At 33.6% G+C, this 12,794-nt stretch overlaps 1 protein-coding gene across 3 annotated transcripts in view; it reads left to right on the top strand.

Annotated features, from left to right (window-relative positions):
* The window catches only part of CSMD3 (CUB and Sushi multiple domains 3), a gene marked incomplete at its 5' end in the record, with an annotated part of 1,071,061 nt that overhangs the window by 227,494 nt on the left and 830,773 nt on the right, over window positions 1-12,794 (top strand). For all 3 annotated transcript variants that reach the window (XM_079901374.1, XM_079901375.1, XM_079901376.1), the window contains one exon: window positions 5,088-5,282. In XM_079901374.1, the coding sequence (XP_079757500.1) occupies window positions 5,088-5,282 (195 nt within the window). The remainder of the gene's footprint in view (window positions 1-5,087; window positions 5,283-12,794) is intronic.

Genomic DNA, 12,794 nt, shown 5'->3' on the forward strand with positions numbered 1-12,794 from the left:
TACTTTGAGTCTTATATTTTAAAATTGTGAATATGCTTGATAATTCTCCTTTTTTGTTGTTCTTCTAACTAACTCTTTATCCTGTTTTTAAACCTTACATCATCAGGAAATTCTTTCCAGACCTCCTTTTAATGTAGACTAAGATTTCTCAATTATATACTTTCATTTTAGCCTATATGTTTCCTTTATCCCAATTACTACATTATAATTAATATTCTGTAGTCATTTCTTTCCTTGGTTAACATCAAGTTATGAACTCTATGAAGGAAGGGCCATGTCTATCAGTTGCAAAACTATATCCCCAAAATATTGCCCATGATAGCTGTTAATAAACATTTGTGGAATGAATATCTACTTTTCATGTGTAACAGCATGCAATTTTGAAATGATCTAAGACTTTTAAGTTAGAGACACAGGCTTGAACCACAAGTCTACAATTCATTAGTTGGGTGGCCATGGGAAAGTTTCTTAAGCTGATTCCCAGTTTCCCTTTCTGTACAATGAGGGAAATCATATATGGTGTTGGGTATATTGTGAGATGTAAGGTGGGAAAATGAATGTTTAAAACAAAGTGTGGCTCAGAGCTGATTTCAACAATTAAGGCTATTAGCATTCTCAAATTGTAAATTTTTAGAAAGCAAGGAAGGTGGTGTTGCTCTACCTGTTACACATCACAGAGCAATGTTAATGGCAATCCTCAAGAGCCTCTGATGAATAAATTGTGTCATTTACCAAGTAATTTATTGTTCTGTTTCCTTTTAACTAATATAGATGAATGTCACTAAACTCTAACCTCTATAACTCAATTAGATTTTTGTTTATCTTGGATCTCTCCCAAGTAATTGTTTGCTGTATCAACAATCCTTTACACTTTAGAATAGTTTATGTTACCAAATTCCTTCATGTTGCTGATAATTTCAATATCTGTGAGAAGAGAGAAGATAAATAAAATATACATCTTTCCAACAAATGCACAATAATTTATTGTGGATAGAGCAGTAAATTTAAATAAAGGGTCTCTGACATTTTTAGAGACGTATTTTGAGTGTAAAGTCTTCAGACATGTTTTCCAGTTTTCTTTTCAATTCACTAAACTGTCCACCCTAAGTATTTCAGTTTTGTCTTACAAACATGATCTCGTGGCATAATTCCAAGAGTAAATTCAAATAAATCTTTAGTACATAGGGAGTTTCTTTTTTTTTTTTTGCGGTACGCGGGCCTCTCACTCTTGTGGCCTCTCCCATTGCGGAGCACAGGCTCCGGACGCGCAGGCTCAGCGGCCATGGCTCACGGGCCCAGCCGCTCCGTGGCATGTGGGATCTTTCCAGACTGGGGCACGAACCTGTGTCCCCTGCATCGGCAGGCGGACTCTCAGCCACTGCGCCACCAGGGAAGCCCTGGGAGTTTCTTTTATTTAGTAATCTTTGCATTAAAAAATTTGATCAATTCTCAACCAACAGTATGGTGACTATAACTTGATAGTACCCCACCAACACACTCCAGTCCCATTTTAAACTTTGCATTATGGAATATCAAATGAGATTTATCAGGTTCTGTAGTTTTATTTTAATCACCTAAACCTTTTGATTGATATATGTGTCATCTGTTGGTGAAGAAAGATAGCTGTAGTCTGTTCAGCAATTCTGCTTTTAGATGTAATCATCTGCTTCAGAAACACATTGAAGTGACAAGCACGATGTGGTTATCTTGCATGTACATTTAATGAATTACATGAAAATTCTTATTTTATGCTTAAATCTCTATTTTCTTTAAGAATGATTTCATAATAAACAATATTACTTTGTAAATACCATGTGTATTAATGATTAGTTTGTAATCTGTATTACTGAACGTGACCTACCACGTATATCTTCATTTTTTTCCGAAATTCAAACTCTTGATAGCTGGTAGAAACAGTGTTTAAAAAATTAATCTAAAGCTAGTTCCAAAATTCTTATAGTAATGAAAAAGCTAATTTTATTTAAAAGTTCAAATGTGCAGCACTATTTATTTAAAAAAATCAAGAATAAAAAGTGAATGTTCGGGCTTCCCTGGTGGTGCAGTGGTTGAGAGTCCGCCTGCCGATGCAGGGGACACGGGTTCGTGCCCTGGTCCGGGAAGATCCCACATGCAGCGGAGCGGCTGGGCCCGTGAGCCATGGCCGCTGAGCCTGCGCGTCCGGAGCCCATGCTCTGCAACGGGAGAGGCCACAACGGTGAGAGGCCCGTGTACCGCAAAGAAAAAAAAAAATTAAAAAAAGTGAATGTTCAATCAGAATATAGCAGGTTTTTTAATGGTGGGTTATATAATTCTTCCAGTTAATAAAACATCTTTCTTGGCTCTGCGTTTTAAAATGGATATAAACAGCTTAGAGAGAAGTCCCAAATTAAAGAGTTGGGAGGGCACAAAAAATAGAATCCATGATCAATGACTATAGAATTGGGACCTATTAAACCTGAATGTGAAGCATCCTAATAATTGTCTTCTTGGGTTACTCAATGTACAGAGAATGATGGGTAGGTGGTTGTTTTTGAAGGTTAAAGAACAAGGGCAAATGAAAGCAGGAATTTCTGAAGGTGAGAACCAGATATATTTTGGAATTATCTTCTTTGAGTTTCATTTCAAAACAGGCTAAATTCTTATCTGTTTTCTGGTTTAGAAATAATTCAGCCACAAGGCAAGGGCTAGATTAGGTAATCTATTAAAATTCCAACCAGTGTTATTATTAATTCACTGATTGACTTCATGTTTTCCTTTTGCTTTAGGTACTTTTTTCTGGCTAATGCATGTTTGTTCATTTAAATAAAAGTTAAGTTTGAGTATAGCAACTATTTAGAGCTTGCTTCTTTCTTCCTTTCATTCCTACACCTAACCACTTCTTGTAAAATAATTTGGAAACTGCTTTTTCCCCTAGATATATAACTTCATGATAATTGAAGTCCTGACCTTAATTATTTCTTAGGGGTGAGAGGGAAAGGAGTGGATTGAAGCTAAGGACACAAGTGGTAGTTTCATTAAAAGTATTTCCTTTTTTATTACTATATTCAAGGGATTGAATTCTTACTCATTTCATCAAAACTTATTAACCTTACCATCTCTTACAGCAAACATCTCATCTATTAATCACCATCTCTTACAGCAAACATCTCATCTATTAATCAATTGAATTTTCTAAAAAATTAACTATCTCAAAATAAACTGTTCATTTCAAAAGTATTTTGTAAAGAATGGCTGAAAATTTATAGACAATAAATATGTTTTAAATTTTACTGAAAATGAATCTATAAAATATGCCTTTGAGAAATAGTAAAGTGAGATATTAGAAATCATTAATCTTGGTTACAGATATTTTAAAATATTTTACAGATATCAGTTTATAATGTATAATTAAATGGTGAGGAAGCTTAAGGAAATTGCCTGTTATTTATAGAAACCATTGATATTTAATTAATATTCGTCAAGTTCTTTTCTAGGATTGAGAACCTAAAATAATTGCTTTAAACTAAAAGTATATACTTCATTTCTAATGTATATAGAGCAAGTTCTATGAATCCTCAATACACTTCTCACTGATCTCATTGGAAATTCATCATTGATTTTTTTCTTTTCAATACTCTTGAAAAATTAAACAGAAAAAAAAATTCACGTAAGAAACACTCTCAAAAGTACTATAAGCATATTATGGGTAAAAATATAAAATTTCAGCTTTGTTTACTGTACCAATTATCAATAAATTATGATTGCTTTTGTACAGTTATATCTACATTTTATGAAGTGTGTTTTATTTTGGTATTGTATTTTTACTTACTATTGTTATTGATATTTTCAATATTAGTAGTTTATAATTATTTGATTTAATGTAAAATGATATTGCATGGAATACTAACTGAAATAGGATGAATATCAAGACTAATTGGAAACATACTTTTTTTTTGCATTGCGATGTCTTTTTTACCTTTTTATTTTGCAGTAATTTCAGACTTTTAGGTAAATTGTGAAAATAGTACAGAGTTCCCATATACATATTCTTATCCAGCTTTCCTTAATATTAACTGCTTATGTAACCATAGCACAGTTATCAAAACTAGGAAATTAACATTTGTATAATACTATTAAGTAAGCCATAGACTTTACTCAAACTGGAATACCTTTTAGTCCATTCATTCCTTACTGTTTGTATTTCTATTGATTATTATTTGTAGTATAAAAGTAATATAATGTAAAGGTAATATAACAGAAAATTTAGAATATACTATAAGAAAAAAATAATTCTCCCCAACTTCTGCTATTTCTTTATATTTTTTCTATTTTTTTCACTTAAAGTGAAAATGTATTTTTCTCTGAGATGACTATTATTTAAAAAATCTCTTATGTTTGTATACTTGTATACTTTTAAGCATCAACTAATAAAATAACAGGGCAATAGGTGAATATCAGACAATTTCCAGATATTTTGCGTATTGATCTAATTAAAACTTCACAAATGTATGCACTTACTATGATAATTCTCATTGTATTCTCCAGGTTAAACACATATTAGAGCTGGAATTCTATTCCAATCTCTCCAGCTTCAAAAATATGTCCATTTTTTGCTGCACTATATTTTTCTTATTTAAGTGAAAAAAAGTTTCCACCCAGACTATATTTTTTTTCAGATAAATATTCATGGTTGAGGGTTAAGTAGAAGCATCAGAGTAATGGAGAGCATACTGATGAAACTTGATTTGCATATTATTATGTTAGTAGAATGTAACTTTGAAGAAGCCACATAAATGGTATTGATCTTTTCATCTGTAAAATATGAGTAATAAATACTAATTTAAAAAATAGCCACAAACTTAAACAATATAAAGTATCTAAATTTTGCTGGCATGAAGAATGACACCTAATATCTATTCAGTAAAATTTCATTCCTTTCCCATACTTCTCTGTTTATGTAATTGAAATAGCAGACATTTCCATTTCTCTGTAAATCTTCTTAAAAGGAAAAAAAAAGACACCTGTATCTACATATAATTTTATAAATATAAAATGTTAAAATATATATTAAAATAACTGTAAACTCTTCTTTTCCCTCCCTTCTATAGAATTGCAGAGTAGCTCTTGTGGAAACCCAGGAATTCCACCCAAAGGTGTGCTATATGGTACAAGGTTCGATGTTGGGGACAAGATCCGCTACAGCTGTGTAACTGGATATATCCTTGACGGCCACCCTCAACTCACCTGTATAGCCAGTTCAGTTAATACAGCCTCATGGGATTTTCCTGTTCCCATCTGTAGAGGTAAAGAAAAAAATAATGTTTATGTTGACTGAATATTGGTTTGACATAATGAAAATATTTTAAAAATAAGAGTGATAATCAGACAGTATATTTGCAAAACATATTTGGTGCTTGTTTCTTTTATAAAATCTGAAGCTTAGAAAAAGCACATACAGTACATGAAAGATTAAGAAAAATACTTAGGACAACATTACTTGTGAAATGAGACAATGGATTATATTTTTATATTTCTATACATATTTATACATACATTGTGTATATATGTGTCTTGATGTTTGTGAGTTTAGCATGGGAATTCGTGAAATTAAGAATGCTGTATAATTTATTATTGATACTAATAAGGATCACTTGTATTATGGAGAAAACATAGTAATATACTAATGTAGACAAAGTACATAGCCTGGAAGACAGAACATGTTCAACATTAGCTGAATTCATGCATGAATCTTGCCCACAAAAATTCTCTGGAGAAATCATGATCTCAAGTCATCTGCCCATTTTTTGATCAGGTTTTGTTGTTGTTGTTGAGTTTTATGAGTTCTTTTTCTATTTTGGTTATTAACCCCTTATTTATTATAGGATTTGCAGATATTTTCTCCCATTCATTAGATTGTGTTTTCATTTTGTTGGTCCTTTGCTTTGCCGTTCAGAAGCTTTTTAGTTCGATGTAGCCCCATTTGTTTATTTTTGCTTTTGTTTCCTTTTCCTTAGGAGACATATCCAGAAAGATATTGCTAAGATCGATGACAAACAATGTACTGTCTATGCTTTCTTCTAGGAGTTTTATGGTTTTGGGTCTTAAATTCAAGTCTTTAATCCATTTTGAGCTGATTTTTGTATATGGCATAAAATAGCGGTCTAATTTCATTCTTTTGCACGTGGCTGTCCAGTTTTCACAGTACCTTTCACCGCAGAGACTATCCTTTGTCAATTGTGTGTTCTTTGCTGCTTTGTCATAAATTAATTTTCCATATATATGTAGTTTTATTTCTGGGCTCTCAATTCTACTCCATTTGAGCTCTATGTATGTTTTTCTGCCAATATCATGCTGTTTTGATTATTATAGCTTTGTAATGTAATTTGAAATCAGTGTGATATCTCCAGTTTTGTCCTTTTTCCTTGGAATTGCTTCAGCCACTTGGTGTCTTTTGTGGTTCCATATAATTTTTAGGGCTTTTTGTTCAGTTTCTGTGAAAAATGTTGCCGGAATTTTGATAGGGATTTCATTGAATCTGTAGATTGCTCTAGGTAGTATGGATGCTTCAACAGTGTTAATTCTTCCAATGTTAATTCTTCTAACATTTTAACAGTGTTAATCCATGAGCTGAGCATGGAATATCTTTCCATTTCTTTGTGTCTTCTAGGCATTTATTACATTGAAATACTCTTTTCTATACCTATTTTATTGAGAGTTGTCATAAACGTGTGTTGAATCTTGTCAGATGCTTTGTCTGTATCTATTGAGTGGAACATATATTTATTTTTCATTTTGTTAATGTGATATATGTGTGTGTGTGTACGTATATATACACACACAGATACGTGTGTGTGTGTGTGTGTATATATATATATATATATATCTCACATTGCTTGATTTGCAGATGTTGAACCATCCTTTAATTCTAGGAATAAATCCCACTTGATCATGATGTATGCTTTCTTAAAATGCATTGTTGTTATTCAGTTTAGTAATATTTGTTGTAACATAATTTTAATAGTAACATAAATAGTAACATTAATAGTAACATAATTTTTGCATATATGTTCATCAGATGTTGGCCTGTAATTTTCTTTTCTTGTGTGTACTTGTCTGGTTTTAGTATCAAGGTAATGTTGGCCTCATAAAATGAGTTAGGAAGCATTCCTCCTTTTCAATTTTTTGGAAAAATTTGAGAAGAATGGGTGTTAAATATTCTTTGAATATTTGGTAGAATTCACCTGAAAAGCTGTTTTGGATCTGGAATTTTGTCTTTTGTGAGGTTTTTGATCATTGTTTTAATTACCTTATCAGTTGTCTGTCTATTCAAATTTTTTATTTCTTTATGATTTAGTCTTGGAACATTGTATGACTCGAAGAATATCCGTTTCTTCTTGATTGTCCAATTTGTTAGTGTATAGCTGTTTGTAGTATTCTTTTATAATCCTTTGTACTTCTGTGATATCTTTTGTTGCTTCTTCCCTTTCTTTTCAGATTTTATTTATATGCACCTTCTTTCTTCTTTTTTTTTCCTTAGTGATTGTAGCTAAAGGTTTATCTTTTCAAAGAACCAGCTCTTAATTTCATTGATCTTTTCTATTGTCTATTTAGTCTCTTTTCATTTATTTCTACTCTGATCTGTATGACTTCCCTTCTTCTACTCAGTTTGGGATTTGTTCTTTTTTTCCCTAGTTCTTTTAGGTTAGATTGTATATTTGATATTTTTCTTATTTCTTGAGGTAGGGCTGTTTGGCTATAAACTGCCCTCTTGGTACCATGTTTGCTGCATCTGATAAGTTTTGGTATGTTGTATTTTCATTTTCATTTGTCTTCAGGTGTATTTTTTAATCTTCCTTTGATTTCATCATTGATCCAATAGTTGTTCAGTAGCATGCTGTTTACGTTTCACATATTTGTGAATTTTTTAGCTTTCTTCTTGTAATTGATATCTAGTTTCATACTATTGTGATCAGAAAAGTTGTTTGATATGATTTCAGTCTTCTTAAATTACTGAGACTTTTTTTTGTATGTTCCAAGAAATGCTCTATCCTTGAGATGTTCCATGTGCACTTGAAAAGGTTGTGTGTTCCACATTTGGATGTAATGTTCTATAAATTTATTAAGTCCATTTTATCTAGTGTTTCATTTAAGGCCACTGTTTCCTTGTTGACTTTCTCTATGGATCATCATTCACTGATGTAAGTGGGATGTTAAAATCCCCTACTATTATTGTGTTGCTCTCAGTTTCTCACTTAGTTCTGTTAATAATTATTTTATATATGTTGGTGCTCCTATTTTAGGGGCATATGTATTAATAACTGTTGTGTCTTCTTGATGAATTGTACCTTTTATCATTATAGTATTTCCATATCTGTCTCCTTATCATTTTTTGGTTTGAATTCTCTTTTGTCTCATATGAATATGGCTACATCCACTTTCGTTTGGCTGCCATTTGCTTAGAGTGTCATCTTCCATCCCTTCCCTTTGAGTCTGTCCTTGTCTTTAGAGCTGAGCTGAGTCTCCTGGAGAGCATATAGTTGGCTGTTGTGTTGTATTCTGTCTACCCACTCTGTGTTTCAATTGGTGAATTCAATCCATTTACATTCGTACTTCCATTTTTTTTTCTGGTTGCTTTATATCTCTGTTATTTCTTTTTTTCTATTGTTTCTGCCATTTTATTTCGGTGATTTTCTATGATATAGTTCTCAGTTTCTTTTTTCTTTCCTTATTGTGTCTCTGCTCTAGATTTATGTATTATGGTTACCATGAGGTTTATATAAAACATCTCATAAATAAAATAGTCTTCTTTTATTGAAGTATAGTTGATTTACAGTGTTTCAGGTGTACAGCAAAGTGATTCAGTTATATCTTGTCTATTCTTTTTCATATTCTTTTCCATTATATGTTATTGCAAGATAGTGAATGTAGTTCCCTGTGTTATACGGTAGGTCCTTGGTGTTTATCTATTTTATATACCTGTTATTCACAATTTCCCAAGTTATCCCTCCCCCCCTTCCCCTTTGGTAATCATAAGTTTGTATTCTGTCTCTGAGTCTAATTCTGTTTTGTAAATAAGTTCATTTGTATGATTTTTAAAAAATTCCACGTATAAGTTATATCGTATGATATTTGTCTTTCTCTGTCTGACTTACTTCACTTAGTATGATAATTTCTAGGTCTATCCATGTTTCTGGAAATGGTATTATGTCATTCCTTTTTATGGCTGAGTAACATTCCATTATACGTGTAATGGAATATTTTATAAATATATGTGTGTGTATGTATATATATATATATGTGTGTGTGTGTATATATATGTATATATGTGTGCTGTGTCTGCTTTATCCATTCATCTGTTGATGGACATTAAGGTTGCTTTCATGTCTTGGCTCTTGTAAATAGTGCTGCTATGAACATTAGGGTGCATATATCTTTTCAAATTAGAGTTTTAATCTTTTCTGGATATATGCCCAGGAGTGGGATTGATGGATCATATGGTAGATCCATTTTCAGTTTCTTATGGAACCTCCATACTGTTCTCCACAGTGGCTGCACTAATTTACATTCCCACCAACAGTGTGGGAGGATACCCTTTTCTCCACATCCTCTCCAGCGTTTATTATTTGTTGACTTTTTGATGATGGCCATTTTGACTGGTGTGAGGTGGTACCTCATTGTAGTTTTGACATGTATTTCTCTAATAATTAGTGAGGTAGAGCACCTTTTCATGTGCCTGTTGGCCATCTGTATGTCTTCTTTGGAGAAATGTCTATTTAAGTCTTCTGTGCATTTTTTGACTGGGTTGTTTGTTTTTTTGATATTGAGTTGTATAAGCTGTTTGTATATTTTAGAAATTAACCCCTTGTTGGTTGCATTGTTTGCAAATATTCTCTCCCAGTCCATAGGTTGTCTTTTTATTTTGTTTATAGTTTCCTTTGCTGTGTAAAGGCTTTTAAGTTTAACTAGATACTATTTGTTTAGTTTTGCATTTGTTTCCATTATCCTTGGGGACAGATCCAATAAAATATTGCTGTGTTTTATGTCAAAGAGTGTTTTGCCTATGTTTTTCTCTAGGAGTTTTATAGTATCCAGTCTTACATTTGGGTCTTTAATCAATTTTGAGTTTATTTCTCTATGTGGTATTAGAGAATGTTCTAATTTCATTCATTTACATGTAGCTGTCCAGTTTTCCCAGCACCACTTACTGAAGAGAGTGTCTTTTCTCCATTGTGTATTCTTGCCTCCTTTGTTGTAGATTGACTATAAATGTGTGGGAATATTTCTGGACTTTCTGTCATTTTTATGTGTCTGTTTTTGTGCATGTGCCATACTATTTTGATAACTGTGGTTTGCAGTATAGTCTGAAGTCAGGGAGCATGATTCCTACAGCTCCATTCTTCTTTCTCACGATTGTTTTGGCTATTTGGGGTCTTTCGTGTTTCCATACAGATTTTAAAATATTTTGTTCCAGTTCTGTGACACATGCCATTGGTAATTTGATAGGTATTGCATTTAATCTGTAGATTGCCTTGGGTAATATGATCATTTTAACTATATTGATTCTTCCAATCCAAGAACATGGTATATCTTTCCATCTGCTTGTGTGGTCTTCAGTTTCTTTCATCAGCATCTTATGGTTTTTGGAGTACAGGTCTTTTGCCTCCTTATGTAGGTTTATTTGTAGGTGTTTTATTCTTCTTGATGTGATGGTAAATGGGATTCTTTTCTTAATTTCTCTTTCTGCTATTTTGTTGTTAGCGTATAGAAATGCAACAGATTTCTGTATATTGATTTTGTATCCTGCAACTTTACTGAATTCATTGATCTCTAGTAGTTATCTGGTAGCATCTTTAGGATTTTCTATGTATAGTATTATGTTATTTGCAAACAGTGACAGTTTTACAGCTTCCTTTCCAATTTGGATTCCTTTTCTTTCTTTTCTTCTCTGATTGCTGTGGCTAGGACTTCCAAAATTATGTGGAATAAAAGTGGCAAGAGTGGGCATTCTTGTCTTGTTCCTGATCTTAGCGGGAATGTATTCAGCTTTTCACCATTGAGTATGATGTTAGCTGTGTGTTTGTCATATATGGCCTTTATTATGTTGAGGGTTTTTCCCTGTATGTTCACTTTCTGGATAGTTCTTATAAATGTATGTTGAATTTTATCAAAAGTTTTTGCTGCATCTATTGAGATGATCATATGGTTTTTATTCAGTTTGTTAATGAGGTATATCAAACTGATTGATTTGTGGATATTGAAAACTCCTTGCATCCCTGGGATAAATCCCACTTGATCATGTTGTATGATCCTTTTAGTGTGCTGTTGGATTCTGGATAATTCTCCATAAGTGTGACTTTAAGTTTGGTTTCTGGAGAATTTTCTTTTTTGTGATGCTGTGTTACCATGGTTTTTCATGGGGCTTGATGAGCTGTTCTTATGCCGGCACATTTGAAGTAGTGGATACATTTCTTCTTTAGATAAATGTTCTTTATTTCCTTGATTCTAATGATTTAACAGATTAGTAGTCAGTGGCCTTTCTTTTGTTTTTCAGCAGCTTGTGCTATAGCACTGTTTTTGGTTTCTCTTACTTGAGCTGCCTGTAGTTATATTTGAGAATCAGCAGTTTCCATCCTCTACCACCTTTGCTAGAGGTATTGCCTTGTACCATCATTGTAGCTGCTTGTGCCTCGCTGCTGCTAATGATGCTGTTGTAGCTGGCATCATTACCTGGGGCACTGGGATGGCAAGAACCTACTCTGTGCCCAGGATCTCCTGAGTCTCAGGCTCTGCTACAGTGGAGGGAGTAGGAGAGTAGGGAGTCAGCTGGAGTCTCGGTTGCCTCTACTGCATCTGGGGTTATTAGGTTTGCATGTGCTACTGCTGTGGATGGGCAGGGCTGCAGTGGTAGGCACCTTCATGGATGGAGAGACCAGTTGCAGGCTCAACTGCCACTGCTGCCTGGTTCCCTGTGAGCCACTGTGGCTGGGAGGCTGGAGTTATGTATGCCTCCTTCCCTGCTGCTACCAGGTTCTCTGGGACTGTGCGCTCAGCTGCTGTGGTTGGGGGTTCAGGATCTCAGGCACTGTCTCTGCTTTTCTTCTGATTCTGCCTTCTCTATGTATTCCAGTCCACCCACCTTTACATGTACAAATGTGTGGAATTCTCCAGCACCCTGGTGTGCTGGGCCAAGTCATATTTGTTGAGTTACGGATTTTTACTGGTTGTAGTTTGAAGAGGAGAGACAGAGAGCATCTCTCGTTCCACAGTGATGCTGATGGCACCCCTATCTACTTCTATGACTGCTAATTAAGTATCGTTTGCTTAAGTATTTATAGCATATTAGGAAATTTATAAGCATGCTCACTTTTAAATTTCACAGTATGAAACTGAAACTAAAGAAATGAAAAAAATTGTTCAAGGTTACTCAATAAATGTCAAGAACCATGAAGAGTTTGAGATTTTACTTGACTTGGAATTAATGATTTCTCTGCCATAGTTTCTTGGATGGTGATAGAAGACACAAGACTCTTGGGTCAGAAACAAAGGAGAGTTTATTATTCACAGAAGTGTCAGGAGACAGAGCATCAGCGTTTGTGCCAGTTCTCCAAGCCCAGTTCCCATAGAATGTATGAAGAGTATGAGATATCTGCATATGTAGTATGTGTTGTTACAGGAGAGGAATCATGAGCTTCAGGACAAATACCTTTGAAAAGATAGTTTGGTACAAAGAGAAGAAGGACAGTTGGAATCTCTGCTTGCAAGATGTACAGAAACATTAGAGTCTGATGAAGAAATTTTTCCTGATTTGGGGTGTG

This window comes from Stenella coeruleoalba (genome assembly GCF_951394435.1).
Source record: "Stenella coeruleoalba genome assembly, chromosome: 17".
NCBI lineage: Eukaryota > Metazoa > Chordata > Mammalia > Artiodactyla > Delphinidae > Stenella > Stenella coeruleoalba.